Source organism: Apus apus, chromosome 2 (assembly GCF_020740795.1).
Source record: "Apus apus isolate bApuApu2 chromosome 2, bApuApu2.pri.cur, whole genome shotgun sequence".
NCBI classification, from domain to species: domain Eukaryota; kingdom Metazoa; phylum Chordata; class Aves; order Apodiformes; family Apodidae; genus Apus; species Apus apus.
Genome location: NC_067283.1, coordinates 84280072 through 84303911, shown reverse-complemented (window position 1 = coordinate 84303911; position 23840 = coordinate 84280072). Strand labels below are relative to the sequence as shown.

General features: G+C 36.8%; 1 protein-coding gene across 1 annotated transcript in view; it reads right to left on the bottom strand.

The window, feature by feature from the left end:
* The window catches only part of ABCA13 (ATP binding cassette subfamily A member 13), a 165533-nt gene that overhangs the window by 72715 nt on the left and 68978 nt on the right, over positions 1-23840 (bottom strand). The window contains exons 30-36 of the mRNA XM_051610260.1: positions 22713-22729; positions 21598-21760; positions 20822-21040; positions 18017-18213; positions 17125-17282; positions 16489-16719; positions 10730-10820 (exon numbers count right to left, since the gene is read on the bottom strand). Coding sequence (XP_051466220.1) covers positions 10730-10820; positions 16489-16719; positions 17125-17282; positions 18017-18213; positions 20822-21040; positions 21598-21760; positions 22713-22729 — 1076 coding nt within the window. The remainder of the gene's footprint in view (positions 1-10729; positions 10821-16488; positions 16720-17124; positions 17283-18016; positions 18214-20821; positions 21041-21597; positions 21761-22712; positions 22730-23840) is intronic.

Below are 23840 nucleotides of genomic sequence, written 5' to 3'. Positions count from 1 at the left end.
AGGACAGCATGAAGTATGTAACAGATTCCTACTAGAAAATGAAGAAAGAACCAACATAACTAGAAAAATGTTCTGACTACTCTCACCAAGAAAAACCACAACACAAAAAACCCATAACCCCAAAAAACCTGAGCCTAGAAAAACTACCAGAAAACTTGTACATTAGCCTCTTTATACTCCTTCTTTTTGCTTTTCCCAGAGAAATGGATATGAACAGAAGTTCATTTGAAGGCAAGAAGCTTAGGAAAAGAATGGGCAAACTTAATCCAAACTACCTACCATCTATTTAGAAGAAGTACATTCTAAAGTCAGGCCTAAACAAAGCAGCTGTGATCTAACCACAGCAAGCTGTAAGAGGCTGAAGAACTGGTTGGGCACCCTTGTACCTAAATCGTTTAGAGGTAGGAACACTCTACAGTACCCTCAACTCAACAGGATAAAGAGGCCATACATCTGCCCTTTTCTGGCCAAACAAAAGACACAGGGTTTTAAAATGCTTGTGTGCAGAAGGAAAAGTGTAAAACATGCAGGAGTTAGAGGATAACAATCCTTCATCCAGAAAATAATTTCCATTAGTCTTTCTTGATGCACTGTTACCAAACCAGTGACCGAGGTGCATCCAAGCAAGAGTGTTTGATCCCGGACATCACTTTTTGCATCTAGGATTTTCATTGAGATTTGTTGCAGGTGGTAAACACATTATGTAGACCTACATAAGGTAAATAATTAAATGTCAGTGGAAAATAAATAGCTAGTATCCACTAGAGGAGAGGAAAGAAACAAGATAAAGGTATAAAAAGTTTTTGTCCCATTCCTTCCTACTTCTTTTAGTTTTTCACAAAACACTACAACTTAATCTGAAAAATGTATAGTGCAACTCACAACTGGTGTCAATTGCTTAACACATAAATGAGCTGCGCCCCACCACCCCCTCCCAGAGAGGAGGAACAGTTAAAATGGGGGAATTTCCAGTCATGGTTTCATATGAAACACGACAGAAACCAACACTTCAAGCACCAATCTAAAATACTCCCCTCCTCTAGCAAACTGATGCACCTAAACCCATGGGATAGCTTTGGGATGGCTAACTAGCACACTGAGAAAGAATTAAAAATCAGGAATAATTTTTGGGTACTGAATAATCCAACTGAACAGCATACATTATGGTTATCAAAGTAACAAACTAAATAGAATACATTAGCTAGATTCTCAGTACCGCACTGAATGGATATATTGCCTTTGCTGAGACAGGCTAAACAGTTACAGGTGAAAATGTGGAATCAGCTTCAACACTGCAGACATCTGCAGCAAATAACCACCCCAAAAAGATTGATTCCTGCTCCCCAACCTCTTAAACTTTTTAGAGATTACTAAGTGAACTTGAACAGAGTCTATCTGATTCTACCTCTTCCTACAGCAGTCCAGCATCAGAGTATGCTGCTGCAAAGGTTTACAACATAGAACGGGAGACTTTTAGTGTAAGAAAGAATCGAACTCAAGGTGTTTACTCATCCTTTCCTGACATATAACAGCCTCATTCACATTATGAATGCCTCATGCTTTAATTTCAAAACCTTGTGTTTTTTCAAAGCTAGAATACACTATTTCCTGTATTATTCAAATAGGTGAGCACCACTGAAAGCAAGCCAAATAATTCTTAGCACTTATACATAGTAGACAAAATCTAAAAAAATAGATCCAAATTTTACCTTCCTTTACATCTTCACAGACATCCACAACTATTCATAGCAGACATTATTGCTTTATCACATGAAGCATTAATTTAGGTGTCTGTAATGCCCATACAAGTTAAAAAGAAGGTAAAGCAGACTCTTGAATTAACATATAACTAAGACTGAAATACCCATAGCATTTCCTGACCATTTTAACCTTCTATTTAATGCAACAATACCCAATGTTGTAGCATTGCAAAAATCCTTTAAGCTTTCTAAACACTCATATCAAAATAACAGAAAATGCCACACCATGTAGTAGCAACCTCATGTGTGATAATTTTAGAACAGATGTGCATCACAGCCACTGTCTATTTTAAGAGTAAATCTGGGGAAGCAAGAGTCCAAATGGCATTTAGCAAATAAATACAGTAGTGGGAAACTCAGTGAACTGAGACGTCTGCTTTTAATTTATGGACCTGATTTATAATCTTGCCTTCCCAAACCTATTTGTCTGTTTTATCTATGCACTGCATTCAGCCTTTAAAACTAGACTGCAAGCTGTCAAATGTTAAGAGAACCTGTTTTGTTTTGTTTTATTTTTCATCCTGACTATTAGTCAGTAGGGTGTCTGGAACAACAGGGCTTGACTTTAGATGGGGTTTCCAAGGTACTGCTGCTAGTACAACAAATAATAGCCACCACAAGAGCTAAGAAAAGACAACACCTGAGCTGCTGCTGAAGTGTTAGCTGATGTCAAAACACTAGTCTAGTACAAAAGAGTCAGGTTTCTTCCCCTGTCCACACACAAAGAGTGCACAGGATAAAAGAAACGGGAAACCATGGTGCTGCCTTCCTATCCATTACCCTACAGACCCCAAACAGAACCCTCAAGGGTTGTTACACTGACAGCCAAACTGATCTGATGAATGGCCATCTAAACTAGTCTGGTTCTGACTGAAGAGAAGGACACATTGCTGAATAGACTGTTCCCATAATTCACAAATACAGGGTTTCATTTCTTCCTACAGCTGTAACTTTCAGTGCCTAACACAATCTCTGTTATTACATTTCCATTATTTTCTTCCACTTTGCCTTGATTTGTATATCTTCTCTACATTTCAGTTGAGGTTGCTGCCAGCCTAAACCGTAATGACAAATAAGCTGGAATTAAGCACCGATTATTTTTTAGCTTTGCATGGTGAACTCTACTGTGGCCAGAGCATGTTCGTCATTATGAGATGGGCACATTGTTTGGAAACAACTAAAAGAGAAATATTCAGCCAGGTAGACACAGTCCTATCATGCCCTGAAAGGAAAATTACTGTAATTTTGGGAGTCCTAATTCTCTGTGTTTCTGCAGGATTAACTTGTAGCATTAACAAATATGCTAATTTCAACTTCCAGGAGATCATTTTCCAAATAAATATGCTTTTATTATAGTACTCTCTGCCCTGCAGCAATGCACCTGCAATGAATTGCCACTTGGAGGAGGGGACAAGAGGAAGAACAGCTGAAAAACAGGCACAGAATGGTGGCTGCAAAATGGAAGACTATTTGCAGCCTCTGTATGTGGGGGTTTTTTTAAGTATAAAAGCAGGGGAGAAGTACAGTTTGTCAGAATTGCCAAAAAAAAGATCCTAACTGATTTAAAATATACACATGTATATCTCTCTAGCTCAGACTTGGCATTTAGGAAGAACACATTTGTAGATGCATAGGCAAACGCCCTTCAGACACATCTGCTGCACTAGGATATACCTTCTTACTACAATAAGCAGCATACTTTTTCAAATCAGTTCCTTTTCTTTGTAGAAGTGTAAATCAGCACTCAGAAAGCTACTAGAATTCAACCCACTGAATTCACCTTGTAGACTCAGGTTACAACATTTCAAGATTCAATCCAGTGTTGTCAGTAGAACTTGAACCCAAAGTACTTTTGTTGTCTTTGTTTGACAGATTTGGTGAAAGAGCACCACAGCAATACAATCTGAATGTTCTCTCTACCACAGCGCTTGACTTTTAAGTGTGAGACTTAATGATAAGCATCTTAGAATTTTCAAACTAGAGAGATCAAATGTAGCAAGGGTCAAAGAAACTATATATTCAAATCGGGTGTTCTCAAGTACTTCCCACTGGTCACTTGCTTCTCAGAAAGGGAACTCTAAATTGTAGCCATCCAGTTTTAAACTGCAAATGACTCCTGTTACGCATCTCCTCTGTTTTGAGTGGCCTTTGGTGGCACTGTATAAAAATACTCTGGAATAAGCCTCCTGGAATCGCTCCGAGAAAACTCAGACAACAAATGGAGCAAACCTGTGCAGCATGGCCAAAATTTCACTCTAATAAAGGACATTATTAGCCATTTTTACTTTTATGATTTATGCAAGTATTAGCTTAATATGAATAAAATACTTGGTTGAAAATATTGTGATTTCCATAAAAAGTAATTTTTTTAGACACTGTCTCTACTGGAGTTTTTCTATTAACAATAAAATCATATCAGAGTTTGTACAGGGAAAAATTTCAAAACTGAACGATGACAGGAGGCATGTTTTATTCAGACCCACAGCCATATCAAACAACTGAAAAATGTATTTGATGAATAATCTCTTTCCTCAGGCACTCTAGTATCTCATAAATAGTGGTATTAAACAGCTACAAGGATCTTGATTAACAGATTCAATGGTTCCATTTTTTCTAATGGCTCCAATGAATATGGTAACCTAGATAAACTCCAAAAATAGACCAAGAGATGGATAGAAAGAGAAAGTGATAGGGGTAAAAATTTTCACCTATACAGAAGTCCAACACCAGGTTTATGTATTATAAAGTTCCACATATATTTCAAGTAAGGAATTAACTGAGAACAGCATAATATAAAAATATTATCAAGGTGTCACCTTGAGACCCACAAAAGTTTATTGCAAAAACAGTTAGCAAAATGAAGTGCAGTCCTAAGTGCTGGCTGCTCTGCATACTGTCTTTCATGCTTACCTACTTTGGATGTTGTCCCTCCTAAAAGTGTTTTTTGTTAGCTTTGAGAAATTAAAACCTTGCAGTCCTGCAAAATGTTGCTACTACCAAGAAAACAGATGTGCAATTATTGGTAATGACTTTGTGGACTTTTGTAACACAAAACAAGTGTTTTAGCAACAGAACAGAGACAATTTCAACAAAGGAGATACTTTTGAGAAAGTAAAGAACACATTAAAAAATCTAACTTCATGTGGAAATCTCAACCTCAAACACAGCCTTGCTAACACAACTAAGAGGCGTACCACACTTTCTACAGATGTGTGGTATTTACTCATTAGATGAAGGAAGATGTTAAGAAGACTCCATGAAGCCCTCTCCTATGCAATGTTCTGCTTCAGAATGAAAAATAAGTATACTGAGTATTGATAAGTATTTCTTAAAAAAAGTTGACTATTTACATTAAGTTACTGACATAACTGAAGTTAAGGTGTCTGCATTTGCTGGTGCAAAAGCATTAACAAAGCAGAGTTACATTTTAAAATATTTGTGTGTTATGTGCGTATGTACACATACATCATCTTCATCTATAAAAACATATATACACACAGGCACACTTGAAAAAAAAATGTATCTGTTAAATTAAGCAAAGCAGGGAACCACCAGAATTTACTTTATATATAAAACCTAAAGACTAGTTATTAAAATCAAATATTTTCTGACATCACATTTGTGATTTTGACTCCTTCAACACATACACACCAAGGGAAATAAATAATCTGTTCATTTTGAATGAGAGAAAAACATGCTGTCTTTTGAAAACTCCTACTACTGAGCTACAGAAAGGTCATAAGACAAAAGATAAGGGATTTCACTATTTAAGGCAGGAAGAAAACACTTCTAAAGGTGTAGGAAAAGCCACATTAGTGTTACATTAGGCAATCCATCACTGCTGTAACACCAGGCAATCCATAGCTGTTTAACTTTAGGTTGCTTTTCAAATAATAGATATCATCATTATACAAAATACAGATATTTGAAGAGGTTTCAAATGTGAAAAAAAGTGGAATACCTCCAAAAAGTGCGATCAAGTCATCCTTGAGAGCAATAACTGAGCACAGGAATTGCCAGATCTCATTTATCCTCTAAGGAACAGTTCTACTTCTCTCTTAGATATATATATATATATATATATATATATATTATTTATTTATTAACAATTACTTAGGAATCATTACAACATTAAATGGAAGGCACACAGTCCTGCAGAGTGGACAAAAAGACTCCTGAGTATTTCACTAAAAGACAGGAACAATCATAATGGCTGTCACTACCTTTTCCCTGTCTACTATTTCATTTCTGAAACAAGTGCTCCTAAAAACTAACATGACAAACAATATAGATTACGGTGAAGGTCAAGCAGGTTGTCGGAAAAAGTAGATTTAAAATATTCTGTATAACATAATAGACAGTATTATCTAGACATAAAAAAATACTAAGGCATATTTAAGGAGATTTAGGATTTTAATATTTAAGCAAACGACTTCTCAATCTTCTTTTTCATTAACTACACCGACAGGGCCCTGATGTTGCTTTTACAAGGACTTCATCTCCCACCTCCAATGTTAACACTTCTCTGTTCCCTTTCCAAATTCTCAACTTTTCTTTAAAGTCATTCAAACTTAAATACATGGACACAAAAGTTTTACATAGTATTGTATCATCAGTCTCATCAATTTTGTAGTGATACTCAAAATGACCCCTTCATATCCTGTAAATTGAAAGATAAATAATCTTAGCCATACTGTCTTAAAATGCATTTTTGACCAGGATTAGTAGGTAACTTTCAAAGTTAGTGTTTTCCAGGACATTACTTGTCATTACCCAGATTTGCCCAGCATTCGGGTTTATTCAGCTTTTCAAGTGATCTGACTCACTCTTTAGGACTCAATAACTCTAACTCAATAACATTCTACCAATCCCTTGCAGCAGTCAATTATCTTGTTTTGTTTTCCCCATAAACAAGATTATATTTACTTCAATATCACTTATGAAAATAATCAAGAGGCAGTTGAAACCCTGTGAAAATTCACTGAAAGCTCTTGAGTTTGATATTCTGTTATTAATGATTGTGTTTTTCAGCTACAATTTCTTTATAAAATTATTTTTCAGATATGCTTTAGAAGTATTGTGTATTATTGGTCTCTGAAATCTTAATAGGAGGAATGTAACACTTTGCCCTGTATCCTTCAAAGTGGCTAACACCAGCTGCTTCAGAGAAAGTTTTAAGCAACCATAAAAATTACTTATGTATCAACTTGTTTCCACTCCAGCACTTTCAGTGGCTAACTTATCCAAGTGCAAAGACATATAAACTTTAATAGCACTTCTGTTACCACAGCTATTCATATTCTATATATACAGATAACCATTCTTTGATTTTTTAAATTATATTACCAGTCTTAGTCTCCATAACATTCTATGACAATTAATTTCAAATTATTTTTATCACTGTGTGAAAAATATAATTTTATCCATTTTGAATTTTCTACTCTTTAGTTTTACTGTAGCTCAGGTTCCAACTCTATTTTACTTCCAGAAGGGGATAGATCCAAAGCTGGTATCTCCCAAACATTTCTAAGATGTGGAATGCTACAAAATTAATTAATTTGGCTCTTCTGCAAGGTATCTGATATAGCAATTCTGCAATATTTGTCCCTCAACAATCCAATGAGCACACTCTTTAGCCTATTTTCTCTTTTGCACATGCTCAGAATGTTGTTTTTTTTTTATTTACCCACGGTTAGCTAGTCATCTGTTAGACCTGTTCTTAGCTCTTCTGATTATTTTTCTCCATATATTGCCTGCTGTGCTTTATGATAATTTTATTGGACTCCACAGGGTTTGTTTCTCCATTTTCTCAAGGCTTATTCGGCTCCAATGATCTTTTCATGCAGTCATTGTGAACTCAGTGTAGCCTTTTTGATCTGTATACATCTATATACATCTGTATACATCTACAAAGCAATAGCCATCAATCATGTGCCCCAGCTGTGTAGAAATTAATTATGCACATCTATTATAATATATGCATGTACTATGCCTGCACACATAGGCATCCCCTGATGTAAAAAGAAAATGTTAACTGTTCTCACCAAAAGGTGGATTTTATCCCAAGTTTTTTCATTGGAATAAAACTAAAAATTATGCATAAATCTTCCAGAAAAGAAACTTAAACCACTAGAAATTACAGTGTGCTTTGTAACTTTAAGTTACCAATATTTAAACTGTTACAATTAATTTCAGTAACGGACCTCTACTTACCTCTAATATTTACAATTAGAAAGGGTCAAATATTTCTGAGTTTATTTTATGTTATTGTAGTGCATTGACCCAGCCAGCAGCTAAGCAGCACACAGCTGCTCAGTCATGGTCCCCCTCCTCCAGCAGGATGGGGTAGAGAAAAGGAAGAGAGAAAGCAAGAAAACTTGTGGATCAAGACACAGAGACTTTAAGAAGTGCAGGAAATAGAAAGAAAAAAAAAAAACAAAAAAACCACAACACAAAACAACAACAGACAAGGCAATAACTCCCCAGCTCCCACAAATAGACTGATGTTCAGCAAGTCTGGTTGTAATGGCTGCCTCCCCCAAAAAAATCCTCCCCTCAGTTTTTGTTACTGAACATAACACTATATGGCATTGAATGACTCTGGTGAATTTGGCTCAGCTGTTCAGGTCACATACACTCCCAGATTCTTGCTCACCCTCAGCCTACTCACCACAGGGAGTGGGGGCAGAATAGGAAAAAGAGGAAGCTTTGACACTGCAAGTACTACTCAGCAATAGCCAAAACACTGGTGTGTTACCAACATGGTTTTAGTCACAGATCCCAAGTACAGCACCATAAGGGCTGTTACAAGGAAAATTAACTCCATTCCAGCAAGACCCAGTACAATAAGACACTATAAAACATAACTAGACTTATCAAAGTTCCAACTTCAGTCAGTTACTGTCATATTTTGTTGAAATTATGTATCTTGCCTGGTTTTGGCACTGGTCATCAGCCTAAATCATGTATAGTTTTTTTCGCAGTTTTATTTAAGAAGCGACATGAACACTGTTCCACTACACCTCCTGATCTGGGAGACAAGAGACAGCATTTTGGTTTCTACACAATCCTGACACCTCAAGGGCTCAGCACCCATAAAGGATAGTCAATACCTCTACTTGTGGTCAGATCCATGCTTTGTCAAAGCAGCTCTCTACTCCAAATTATTTTACAAATCAAATAGCAGCATCCTGTGATCTTCTCAATAATCCAGCTGTTTGCTCCAGGGGGTTTTGAAAATTAATTTGACTACTTTGACAACAGAAAGTTTTACTGCCTTTGAATCTGCTTTCAAAGACAAAATTATACAGGTCAAGCTATTGCCCATGGAGTATTCTGGTTAGCTTTGACAATGACAGATACCTTTCATGACCATTTCCCAGATCCCTTATGCCTACACTTCACAACTGTCCTTAATGATGAATGACAGTCATCTGCAATGAATGACAATTTTGCAGTACTCTCATCCCCAAAGAAATAGCACTATAATCATATTTTCTTGCTATAATTTATCAGACTGAAAAATACAGAGCCTCTGATTACTAGATTCTTTATTAATGCAATAACTTTAACAAATACTAAGTCATGTGTTTTGAAATGTGGATGGTAAAAGATATGAAGTTGTCAGGTACAGAACACTCTGTTTTCATTACTTTAGGAACCATAAATCTTACTCTTTAATGAAACTGCATTGTGGATAAGACAGACTGTTTTGATTTGAAATTGGTTTTGATATCCTAGCTGAGCCTTGAAGAAATACACAACTGATAGTTATAAAATAAAGAGGTATTCAAAGCTGTATTTTGAATAGAATCTTGTTCTCACCACCCACAGGAGTGAATGTTTTCTTTGCTTAGTGAGGGTTTTTTGTTACATGGTTACATCTTCACAGATTGAACAGGGGCTGAAATAGTCCATAAAAAAGACCACCTGCAAAAAGTCACCCAGTCAAATTTGCACTTTATTGGAAATATCTCATCTTAGGCCACAATGCTTGGCACTGATTATGCATTGCTGGCAGATCCAATTTAATTTATCCTAAGACGTAACACAAGCTTGCTTCAAAACTATTTTCATTACTGTAATAATTAAGGTCCTGAGTCACAGATCAGGACCTATCTGTGTCTGTGTTCTGTTGAAATAAAACAAAAACAGCTGCACATCAAACAAAATGTTTGACATCTAACCAGAGAAGATTACAATCTAGATATAAATCATAACATAGAAGAAACATGGTTAAGTATAGAAGCTTGAGAATCCCAGGAATAATGAGAAAATATTGATGAGCTTGGTGGGCACTGTCATTAAAGAACTGAGTCTTGCATTTTGTAAGGTATCACATTAGTGACTTCTACGAAGAGTTTTTAAAGAGAACAAGCTTCCTATGGTTTCAGAAATGTTAACGAGGACCTTCTCCCAGGCTTGCAGGGCAGGAAAATAAAAAGCACTAAGGAACTTGTTTTAAAACAACAAACAAATATGTAACAGAATGTGAATTAACACACCAATTGAGAGGACAAATTATCGTCTACTATGGGGGGCAACATGGACTTGGAGGAGATGAATACACCTTTCTAATAGCTTCCTGATTTTTTTATCTGTGGCATATTTCAGCAATATTTATCCACTGTCAGTACGAGTGAAAGAGGGTAATTAGGTGCAGGGACTGGTCGGAAGCAGTATGTTAATGCTGATGCAATGAGAGAATGCTTGTGTGCATGTGTATACACAGTAGAAGGGTGGGAAGACAACTGTGAAAGTGAAACAGGGGTGAATCACAGTAGACATACAAAACCTACTACCCAAGGCAGATTACATCACACACATAAAAAATTACCATATTGTAGAAGGGCAGCATTCTCCATTTGCTTGTGCATTCCTCAACTTTGGGGACTTTGTGTGTGTTTATAGTTGCTTTTATGATCTTTATAAATCTAGCTGCTTCACATGCTACCTACTTTTCTACTTACAGTATGATTCAGCACCATTTGTGTGGTCCAGGCATGCTGCCTGTGGAATACAGGGCATTTTCTCTGAGTCCTGCAGTAGCTTCAGAAAGACCTTGCATGAAATAGGAAAAAAAAAAAAAAAATTAGAATCCATTAGGTAAAAAATACCATCCAGATTGTTAGATATTTGTAGTGGTCTCTTTAGCCACCCTGCTGTAATACGATTATCGAATCAGTCAAGCTGTCCAGTGGAGGAATCCTGGGGATAAGGGGAAAGGAATAAATGCCAATAGATGTAAAAGCACCGATGCAAAGCATTGTTGGCCCATGGAGGATACTATCTGCAAAGATTTTTCAATAGACTAGCTGTTCTTGATTGATGGATTTTATGCTCCTAAACTGTGGCACATGTTGGAACTCAGTTACTACCATTTTTACCATATTGTCAGCTTCAAGTCTCTTCTGAAACTCTAGCTAGAATTCTGTGGGCACAACTGGAACTGCTACTGAAGATTTCTAATTGTGTACAACTAAATGTCATGTAAAAAATCCTACAGAACCAGGAGTCCACAGAGATCTGGTAAGTGTCCATAGATTTGTGCAAGAAAGTGAGCAATAACACTATTGAAAGACATCTAAAGGGCAATGCAATCATCAGGCACAGTCAACATTAACAAAGTCCTGCCTAACTAATACTATGGAGAGAACTGGGCAACAATATATGTTTTGTAGCAAAACCATCAGCATGCACAACCCACATTGGGAGAAGATAGGATGCTGTTACCTAAAGCCACTGTGGGAAAAACTGAAATGATTTTTTAATTAAAATAACAATCTAAAAATCTGGACTAGATTAAAATTGTTATGGTTGAATCTTCCTAACCAGAATGACACACATAAGAAGGGAGTTAAAGATAACATTAAAAAAAAAAAAAAAAATCCACCACAAAACAGCAGAATTGACCAACTTTATAACCATAAGATCTAATTAAATGATATATACACTTTGCCAAATAGATTTGTATTCAACCTACTACTTCTTGCTTAGTCCTGATTCATGGTTCTCTCCACATAAAATCATTTGAATTCTGTAGAGATGTATTTCATTTATCAGTCCCTCAGCCTTGCAGAAGCTTGGAACAGCTTTCATAGTAAGTCAGTTATTAACACTCATATCATTTCTGGTAAACTCAAATGAAAAATAAACTTAACATTTCCGTATGCAACCTGAACTGCAATTTAAACAGCAATGTAGAAACTCCAGATTAAATATATATATATATATATCTGATTGAATAGCAAAAGTACAACCAGGTTTGCTTTCTCTTGATGAAAGCCTTTGCTAGCTTTCCTTTTCTGTTTGAGTTGAACTGCAACACTTAGATCATCTTAGATCATAACCACATTGCAACTTTCAGAAATTACTGAGAAATCATTTATTTCTTCCCACAAAAGAACCTGATATCAGTTATGACAAAAAATTCCTTGTTTCCAAGGAGCTCATATAATAGACAATAAAAACTAGTCCATTTGAAGTACTTTATAATTGTGGAAAGACAATTCTTGACTTGCTCAGGTCTGATGGTTACATAAACCATATTTTGCTTAGTGAATATAATTGCCATTTAACAGTAATTATCGATGGCTTTTGTTACCTACCAGCTTTCAGGGAACATTTTTGGCAATTCACAACTGCAAGGCTAGAAAAAATTAATACCTCTTGATATTTCTATATTACACCCTGGAGAGAGATCCTGACTGTCCAAAGCCACATTCTAATTTGTTGCTTTGGGCCTGCTTGCTGATGGCTCCTCTGCACACCAAATTCAGCCAAGTGCTAGATCTGGAAAGGTCAGGATTAGACACCATGACAGAGAGACAATGTGTTCTTGCCATACTTGAAAGACTGGGTAAATTCAACAACAGATGTCTTTTAGAACTCAGCAGATCATCCTGTTCCCTACATGTCTTAGCAATTCCTGCTTAATTTCTGTTTTAGCTAGCAAGTCCATATCTGACCAAGGATTTGTCCAGACAGCTCTCTGAAGAAACAGAGGAAATAGACATCGCCTGCACCCTCCTAAGCTGCACTAGGTAGCTACTCCCCAATTTCTTCATGATTTCTCCTTTGGGACAGCATCATACTAACAAGCCTAGTTCACTGATTCAGTGTCAAAGTTTCCTTGACACTTCATTGGAGATCATGGGGAACCTCTCACACCTTAGTTATTGTTCCTAGAACATATCTTCACTTGAAATAAAAAAGTGCAGAAAACCAAAGTGCTTGAAAGAGAGACAGTGAAGAGAGGGGGGAAAAAACCAAACAAAACCCCAACTGACAACTGTACACAGTCCTTTATCATCTAGAACCACCAAATGATATTTTAGCAATGTTTCTGGGCCCTCTTATTCCACAAATCCCATGGGTATCACAAGTATTTTGCAGTGGGAATGTGTTAATTGCTTTAATTGCTTTCTGTCAGCTAATTTGCAAAAAAGCACCTGCAAAAAGAGTAATCAAAACTGTGAGTGCTAATTATTACATAATTTAAAAGCCATATAAAAGTCCCTGAAAAGTAAGCAGCACGTGGAATTAGGATCACATGGAAACCATGTTTAACATTTTCCCAACTGTTTTTGTAGACCTTTTCACTAGGACAGGCAGACTCCTCTGAACATATCAGTGCTAAATACTAATTGTTCCATACTTACACGACTGGTAACACCCAAAAAAACATGGAAATCTGAAAATCTCCCTTTCATGAAATACTATATATTCCACTTGGGAAATGTCTACATTCTGCATAATTAACCATCACTGAATTTTCTTCAGTAACTGGGTAGTATCAAGGCAGGTATCCCTGAAAATAATAAGTTTTAAACCTACATATCCTGTGAGGTGTCCCTGCCCATGGCAAGGAGAGTTGGAACTAGATGGTCTTTAAGGTCCTTTCCAACCCAAACCATTCTATGATTCTACGATATGTAATCCATATTTTACCTTACATAAGTTCCTTATGTAGGAGCAAATTTTCCTGTTATTACATTTTCTATTCATATTGGTTTTATTTTTTCTTCCAGGCAGTCCATGCTCAGTATGGTCTTCTGTAGCTGCAGGTGTGTTTCACTAAGCAGAACTATGCAGAAGCAGTCTTAGGGTCATTCACTGTGGATAACTGATGACTGAGGAACTTTTGCAAGCAAGTCAATGTTCGCCTGCTAAACAGGCACCTGCTTGCTCCACACCAGGCACTGAAGGCCCACATTGGCCTCTCTTGGGGATGGAGCAAGCAGGTAGTCCCGCTAGCTGTTGAGGACTACTCTACCTGCAAGCAACAGCTACGGCCCTGGCTGCCTCTTTCAAACCAGCAGATTGTCAGTAGGCATAGGAAGTCCTTTTTTCTCAAGGAAAAAGGTCTGGCTAGATGACAATACTACAGTGAAATAGGTTAATTCTCAACTCTCAACAAAACCAAATCTCGTTAGAAGCTACATACTGTTTTAAGACTAAAATATTTCAAGGAGGTAGATGGCTTTCCCTTGAAAGTTTTGAGGCAAACTCTCTGGTCATTTCAAGGAAGAGAATTTAAAGCAGTACCCAATTAACGGGTATTTCAACACATCTCATTTTGCAAAGATGTTTCAATGATTTTGTTCTCTCCTCAGAGGAAGAAAGCAATAAGCTGTGAAACCTCCAGAGTTGCCAGAAAGTTAAACATCATCCTCCAGCGAGCTCTCAGTATGCACTTAATTTAATTAAACGCCCTTCTATCCTCCTTTTGGTTCTGCTAACACACTTCGGATTACAAGCATTATTAAGTACACAAATACCAATGTTTGTAAAAGATATTTAAAGCCTAATATGAAGCAAATATAAGTGAGATTTGAAAGTGTCAGGAACTGATGTTGTTAAAACTTCAAGATTCTTTTGAAGGATGTATGGAAGCCTGGTTTCCCTTTACGAGTAAGACTTTTAGACTGAAATAGAATAAATGGTGACTGTATGAGGGAACAGAAAGAAAGAACACAATAAAAATTATAACACATTTCTTCCTTTAAAGTCAGAGTTTCAATTGTTTGAATAGACTAAATAGCACTATTATGTACTATCAATTTAGTTGCCAATGCAAAGAGGCTTTTCATAAGAAAATTGAGAACTGAGGTTGTAACAATGACTAATGATGAGATAATAGAAATAACCCCATATCAATGCATTAAGTCTTCAAGTTGAAGGATGCTATATGACTATCTAACACACCTTTAAAGTTTTTGTTGCTTTGGGTTTTTTTTAAATCTCCTGCAGAAAACAACCAAAAGCAAGCTCTTAAGTGAATAATAGATGCAGCACACTGAGGAAACTTCCTCGTATTCCATGACAACTACACAGTTACTTTACAGATGCCAGTTCTGGGAAGTGGTATGATATCTCACAAGGATGTAAACAAACAAACAAAAAAAGATTCTCAATATATACATTACTTCAGAACGTGTAATGTACATTACCTCATAATGGGGGTTGGACTAGATGACCTTTAGAGGTCCCCTCCAACCCAATACATTCTATGATTCTATAAAGTTCAGCAGCAAACAGTATTATTTCTTATAGCATGTTAATCACCCTATGTAATTTAAAAAAAAATAACAAGTTTTCAATAAGCTTTTAACTTGCTTCATAAAATTATGTAGCAGGAATGTAATTTGCTTTCCAGCATTATGTAAAATGTTTATTAAACTTGTTTGATTTCTTTTTATCCCCATTCTCCCACCCATTGCATAGCAAATCCTTGTCACAACAGCGTTATGTATTGTGGTCATTTATAGGAGAAACACTGAAGAGAAGTGTTTTGTTTTTCTTTATAAATAACTCGGTTATATAGAGTTTAACTTCAAAAGAAACCACATACTTGCTGATAGATCATTCTTTGGGCTGCAGTTTGAAAAGAAATGTGCAAAACCAGGTCCTAAAAATCTATGTGGCATATCAATATAGTCCTAAAGATGTCTCCCAATGGGCCACTTCAGGATTCCTCAGCTCCACGTGGTTCCACATTGGTTCAATAAATTTAATGTAAAATTGTGATGTTAGGTTTACTTGCATTACTGGGGTCCAATTTATACTTTTTCCCACAGATTATATAAGATGAACAATTCTAAACTTGCAAAACAACCCAGAACTGCTAATGCATTTTCATGTATCTTACCCCATTAATTCCCATATGTATAGCTCATGGAACAAAAATACAATGCATAAGTGATATCTGAGAGGTCTTAAAGTGTATCGTCTTCATAAAACCAAGAAAGATGAGCATTTTCCCTGAGGGGTCTTGTGTTCCAGCTGACCACAGTACGACATCATATTATCTCCTACATTTCCAAGGAACAGAAGGAGAAGGCCTTGTAATTTCAAAGTTCATTTTGATGCTAGAGATTCAGGACAGCAGCCTTTCTCACTAAATCAATTGCACATTAACTTTTCCTTAATAAATGCAGAAACAAACTATGTAGAGTTACACAGGTCCTCAGCCTTCACATTGGATTTTTGAAATAAATTGTAGTAGAGTGAGTGCTGAAATTAATAGTACAGCTATAAAGTATAACTTTTGCCTGAGGTTGCGGTTTTTTTGGGGTTTTTTTAGATTTTGGTTGGTTTGTTTTTTTAAGAAAACGTTTCTCTCAATGAACGGTTGTGCAATATGATGGATAACAGTTGAGAGCAGCTGGGAGCTAACACAGGATTCTGTAACCAAGAAAATGTCATTACACAGGAAAACAAGAAGTACCTCTTCCAAGGTGGTGTCAGAAATGCCATAGCCAGTCACATGTAGATGATGAAGGCTTTGATCTAAAGCCTGAAAAAGACTTTTAAAAGAGGTCTTATCTGCGCTTTCTGGAATCACATAGGTCAGCTCAGTTCCACTGTTCTCTTTCAAGAATGCTTCTGGGATATGAGTCTGTACCAAAGATGTGACCTGAATAATATGCTTAGGATCCTGGATTTCAAACACAGAGGGCTATGAGAAAAGAAAGATAAACATGTACAACAAATTAAATGTTACCAGAAGTATGGGACTTGATAGTAGAATTCATGCAGGAAAAGTTCCACTGATGAAACTGCATCAAAACTGGGATGCAGACACTACTTCCCAGGAATAAAGATAGCCCTTTTCAGGTAAATGTAGAAATTCTTCTCTTGCAAAGATGTTATTGTGGTCGTCTAAACAATAATAATAGTAGTAGTAGTAATAATAATAATAACACCCACCTAAAACAACCAAGAAAGCTGATAAAAACGTTTTGCTGGCTCTGATAAACTATATACTTACTGCTTCCTGGCAGGGACATGCCACTCCCTTAGAATACACACAGCCATTCCTTGGCAGGCACTGTTAAGTTGTGTACAGACTATTTTATTATACCTTTTTTATGAGTGTTAGACTGTGTCCCTGTCCATATGTTTCCCTCAGATAAGAGGGAGAACCACAGCACCTCAGCTGGCCACGCTGCAGGATGGCAATGCGATCGCTGAGCACCTCTGCCTCATCAAGATGGTGAGTGGTAAAGATCAGTGTGCAACCTGCATCAGAAAGATTGGATCATGTCTACAAAATCTGGATTCTAGAGAAACACCCCATGCTTTCACAAGGGTCCTTTAACCTTAAGGGAACATGTTTTGGGTCTCTTCAAAACCCACATTCAGATTTACAATTTGAGTTAGATTCAGGTCTAAACTTGCTTTGCGTTGTATTACACATAGTTAGAAGCATTAAGCCATTACACCTTCAAGCTGTTTTAAGATTCCTTAAAACAACATAACAGCGGTGTCTGTTCAAATGGATCACTCACTGTGAGTTGTTACAGTTAACTGAATGCTCACTAGCTGAAGAGTTTGCTCCCCAAAATCAATTTTTAACCTTATGGCAATTAAAAAAATAACGTAGCAGACTGATGAGTCTATTTTCATTAGAAGTATAAATGCATCTATATACAGATATGTGCAAAATGGGAAATGAAAACCAAAACATAATTTTGAAAGGCTAACAAAAATGAAGAGAACCTTCACTACAGGACTCAGAACTAGAGCTCAAACTTCTGTTGGACTTGGTATCTTTCTGTGAGATAGAAGTTATTCTTGTAATTTCACTTGGCTTTTTTAAACCTTACCAAATTCAACTAAATGTTACCCCTGAAATTAATGTATTTACTTACTGAATAGCAATACTAATTTTCTGACTATCCTGTTTAAAGTTATTGAAATAGAATTTCAGAAAGGCAAATATATGCAGCACATCATGTGTATAAGCTTTGTACCAGCTTTGTACTTCAGAAGAACATCCCAGATGCTGCGGCGAGAACATGGATCTACCCCACTGGTGGGCTCATCTAGAACAATTGTCTTGGAGTTTCCAATAAAGGAGATGGCAATTGAAAGCCTTCTTTTCATTCCCCCAGAAAGGGCTCCAACAGGTTTGTACTGATGTTGGGACAAATCCACATCTTCCAGAGCTCTGAAATAGGAGTACAGAAATGAGAACAGTTTTGAAGAAGTTTTTCAGTCACATCATGTCCACTCAGAGTAGAATTACTGGAAAGTCACTGTCAATGAAAAGTGAAAAAACACTAGCTATGACTGACTATACAATTAAGTGACAAAACTTAATAGAAAAAACTGATCTCTTTACCTACAAACTATAAATACTCATCACCACCTGAAATACAAATTCTGCTTAAGTATTGCAGTGGTTAGAACAGGAAATTTAGAAATTAAGTCCAACAAAATAAACAGTTTGTCCAATTATTTCCCCAAACTCTAGATTATAGCTTCGCAGAAGACAGTAAAGATGGTTAGTTTCATAACTCAGTGTTTCAGTTTTTGCAGCTACCTAAAGGACTTTAAAAATTCCTGAGTTTTTAAAAATGTGTGGTCATTTGAAGGACATGGAACACTGCTTTTTGTTGCTTTTTTTAAAAAACAACATATTTCTGGGAAGTAAACAGATTAGCCGTCCCTAGGCAGGATACTACTGCCTAATCCAACCTAATTTAATTTATGTATTAAGGACTGGGAAACACCTTACAGACATTTCATATTCAGTCCTTGCATTCTTAAGATCTTTCAGCTAAGCAATATGTGGAAAACATAAATTTATTTTTCAACACAATGGACATCCAGTCATTGACCTAAAAGCTTTCACTTGCTATAGGACTGGCAATCAAGACTTAAATACTCAACAGTCCTAAAAAAAATCCCCAGAAACATTTGAGTGAATATGCAGTCTGTAAACCATACCATTTACCCAGAGATTTTTACAATTTAAGAAAACAGGTTTCTATACTTGTTGTATAGATATATATCCAGGAAAATTATTATTAATCTATTTAGAAGCCATCTTTTTTTTTTTTCTTAATTAAAAGCAAATTTTGTTTCATTGTTTTTTTGCTTTTCTAATTTCTCTGTATTATTATAAAGTTTTCATTGCCTTTTAAAAAATTATCTCTTTCTTAGTAGCAAGGCCTGCAGAGTCCCGAGTATTCTTCTGTGCCATTACTATGATAGAATGTTGCTGGAATTACAATTCAGCAGCCTAAGTGCAATAAAATACAGGATATTATTTTGCATAAATTTTAACAAAACACCAGGTTTGGTTTGTTTGTATTGTTCTAGAGAGTTTTTTTCTGTTGTTTCTAGAGATAATACAGTGTCCCACACCAGATTTTTTCAGATCAAAAATTTAAAGTAACAAGCTTTTATGATAGTGACTACAAAGTCAAGCCACTATGCCACAATGTGTCCGCATATCACAGAATTCCAGAATCCCAGAATAGTCATGGTTGGAAAGGACCTCTAAGATCACCAGGTCCAACCATAAAACAAAACAAAAAAAACCACAACCAACCACAACAAGAAAACCCAAATGCAACAACTTCAGCCACTAGAGCATGCCCTGAAGTTCCTCATCTACATGTTTCTTGAACACCTCCAGGGATGGCGACTCCCCCACCTCCCTGGGCAGGCTGTTCCACTGCCTCACCACTCTTTCAGTAAAGAAATTCTTCCCAAATATCCAACCTAAACCCCCCTTGCCACAGCTTCAGGCCATTTCCTCTGGTCCTGTAATTACTCACTTGGGAGAAGAGGCAAACATCCACCTCCCTACAACCTCCTTTCAGGTAGTTGTAGAGGGCAATGAGGCCTCCCCTCAATCTCCTCCAAACTAAACATCTCTAGTTCCCTCAGCCGCTCCTCATATGACTTGTTGCCTAACTGTTCATTTAAGGAAAACTCTCTAGCATTTATTTCCACTGAAGCATGGAAGTGCCCAGCCCTCCACACAATCTACCATGAATCAGAAATAAATAGAAACTACACTGCCACACAACTAGAAGAGCATACATTTTACTCCTAAAGTTCAGAACATGCAGTTTGCTGTTAGTGAACAAGATCTCACTTTGTACAGATTACTAGTAATTTAACGTACGTGATGCAAAAATGAAGATCTAGTCCTATATCAAAATGGGAAATCCTCTGTGGTCAAGCTCTGGCTTCTTTTTTCCTATTGGATTGCTTGTGTTTAAACCCCTTCACTTATTAAACACATTTAAAGTCTGAATTTGACAAAGGCAAAAGATGATGGTCAGTTAAAAAAGACTATAACAAGCACTGCCTTTGCCTGGCTCTTCTGGTTTTCCAAGCTTACCTCTGCTGCAGGTGAGGGAATGCAGGATAACAAATACATAAGTGTTCACTTATCTGACAATTCAGGTCAAACTCACAGCAGTTTACTTTCTGCATGCCTCTCCAGCAAGGAGAGAGGTAAAGCAGACACCAAGTGGCTGGAAACTACCAGGCTAACCACCTCCGCTCCAGACAAAACTGTATATACACTAAACTAGGTTTTTAAACCTTGACAGTTTCACTACAATTACATTCCGTTAGAGGTTAGAAACTAGGAAATCTATTTTCAAGACACAGTTTCAGAACATGAAGTATGGTAAAAACTAATGTGGTTTCCATTCATTTCTACTTGCAATTTTGCTTTAGCACTTCTTTGAGTGTCTTGCAATAGACACTACTGGTGTACTTGACAGGTTTCAACAAATAAAAGGAAAACTTACCCACTGACTTGCTGATTCAACTGCTCCCTTGTCCAGCCAGGTGCCTTTACTGACCCATAAAGCAGTAGATGTTCTCGCACCGTTAGTACATTGAACAGGACATCATATTGTGGGCAAACACCAAGCTCTGATCTGATGGCAGCCAGATCAGTACGTATGTCCTTTCCATTAATAATTATTGTACCAGAGCTCGGTGGATACAGACCAGTTAACAGTGATCTGATACAAGAGAAAAAAATTCAGCAAGAGTAGTTCCTCATTGGGTCCCATCCTGCATCATTGGTTTTATTAAAACTAATCAGCGTTAACATAAAGACAGAAATACATAGGTTTCTTAATTGAGACATTTTTAAATGTCATTTTCATTTTATTTTCATTTCTACTCAGCTGCCAAGAAGTCCCCTGAAACCTCTAGGAACAAAGAACAGAACTTCATAAAACTCCACACTCTCCATGTAATAGGAGTACACATGGGATGCCAGAAAAGAACACTTTCCTGAGATGTCTTCAGCTCCACAACTAGACAATCCCAGCTCTTACTTAAGCTGCTCCTGAACTACTATGTCTTAGTTTCAGTGGCACAGAGGACCCAATTCTCTATTCAATAGACTGCTTTTATCATAGATACATAGCCTTCATTTTCCAAGTACTTTGGGAAGTTTATTAAATATTTATTTGGAAAAAGGCAGACATAGGAAAGAGATCACTAACTTCTGGAAGTGAGAAAGAATAGCAGAGTTTTAGGGGAATGTAATAGCACTAAATGACAGACTTACATAACTGTCGTCTTGCCAGCTCCATTAGGTCCCAAGAGTGCTGTTATCTGACCTCTATGGAAAGTGAGACTGAGATCTTTAACAGCAGCCTTCTGGCCATCCACATGCTCTTTGGTGAGAGACAGCAGCATGACACCGACTGTTGCCCCTTCAACACATGGAACTTTCCAGGTTGGAGGTGCTGGCTCTGTAAGGGGAAAGGCAGCAGATCAAGAGGGCTGCTAAATCTAAACATACATGTGTGTGTATATAGGGAAAAACAAATTAACTTAATCCCTCTTGCCATTTCCCAAAGCCTAGAACAGATGTTCAAATGCTCCAACCTGACTTTAGGTGCACTGAAATCAAAGATATTATGCCATTTAGTATTTCCTAAGAATTTGACCTATTTGCAGTTATAAAAAGCAACATAAAACAATCATGCCAATTTGTGTGCACAGCAACATGTGTATCCATAGTTGTTATATTTTACTTCTACTAGAAAAAACACTTAAAATAATGTAGCTTGAATGATTGGTTTATGCCCATGAGTAGGAGAGAATTCTATCTGTGTGAACTATTCCATATATTCCATCTAGTTTTAGGCACGTAACTTTAACAAGCAGAGTCAGTTAATCCTCTTAATTCCCTCAGTCAATAAAGCAAAGCAGATCTCTGAAAAATAATTCAGAGCAGCTGTCTAGTCTTAACAAAACTCTGAGTCCTCAATGCAAGTAGATACCTAGTGTTTTTCTAACTCTGCAAACTGAGATGACCAACCAGACATTTCTGAGGTCATCCTACCCATGAAACTCTCTTCCAGTTAGCTCCTCTGTCTTTTGGTCTGGAGACTAAAACCACCATCAAACCTTATTTGTGCTTTTTCCACTGCTTCTTAAATTTGCAAGTACATTCTGGAACTTAAAAAAACTTGAAGCACACTGAGCCTGAAACAATGTATCTCAGGTAAGACTGAGATGAAAGCTCCAAATTACTTGCAAGCAGGAAATTGATCACCCTCGTACTTCTCCTAAGACGAGTTCCAAGTGGGTACTGAGCACCCAGGTCTCTGTCAGCCTTACTCTAGTTGTAGTTCCAGCTTGTAGGACTTACACTCAAGCCCTTCCCTGACACACCTCTGATTTCCAAAGTGCTTTCCACCCCCACTGGATCAGTCCTTACCTGGACTACATGGAACAAAGGCAGAAATCACCCACGAGCAAGTCACTTTGCTGTAACAACGGCAGAGGAGTTTTTTTCTTTTGTGTTTCAAAGAGGATATGGTGAACCCAAGGGGAAACACTGAAAATCTTCACTTTCAGTAAGGATCAATGACAAATTATCTCAACAAAATGATATTGTTCCAAATTTCAGAAATTCAGGCAAAATTAATACTATTTTTTTCCCCAGAAATGTTTAAATTAACTTCAAGACATTTTGAAGTTTGCCCTACTCTAGGATATACCAATACCAATACAACTGCTGAGTTGTTCAGCTTCTTTGCCTATGCTACAGACAACTAGATCATTTCCAAGCCACTGTAACTTCCAAAAACCCCATAACAACCCATCATATTGTTCTAAGGCCCAAGAGAGAACAGAAGTGAGGGTGACTTACTCCTGCATTCACAAAATATGAACGAAATGTGAGAAAATCCTTAAACAGACCCGAGAGGGGGAAAAGCCTAAAAAACTAAATTAATTTTGAGCTAGTGAAAAAAGAAATAGAAGAGCAGTGGAAGTGTCTGAAGGCAGATAAAAATCACTTATAGTAACAGTAGTTTTTTAAACAAAAGGCTAAGAAGCAGACAGAAAGAACAATGATTAGAAAACAGGGAAATGAGAAATAGAAGGGAAAGAAATTAACTAAGTTAATTTTTCCAGTGAAACAAGAAGAAAATTAAAACAGCAGAGGAGGAAGAAGAAAATTAGACTGTGGGGGGGAAAGTTAATAAAGCACAATACTTTTCAGATTCAGTAAGAGTATGAAGTGTTCAAGGAACTTAAGAAGATCCTAACAAAGTAAAGAGACAATACACAAGGACAGGATTAACCCAAGAGGCGCTTATTTTACATTTGTAATATAATTTTCTTAAATATTTGTGTACAATATTTTAAATAGAATAATATGAGCATTACAGGTGATAGCACAATTAACAGTACATAATGTTCATAGTATAGACTATATAATGGAGGAAAGCAAGATCAAAACACATAATATAGGATGAAACAATTATAAAAGCAGATTGGTCAAAATCAGCACAA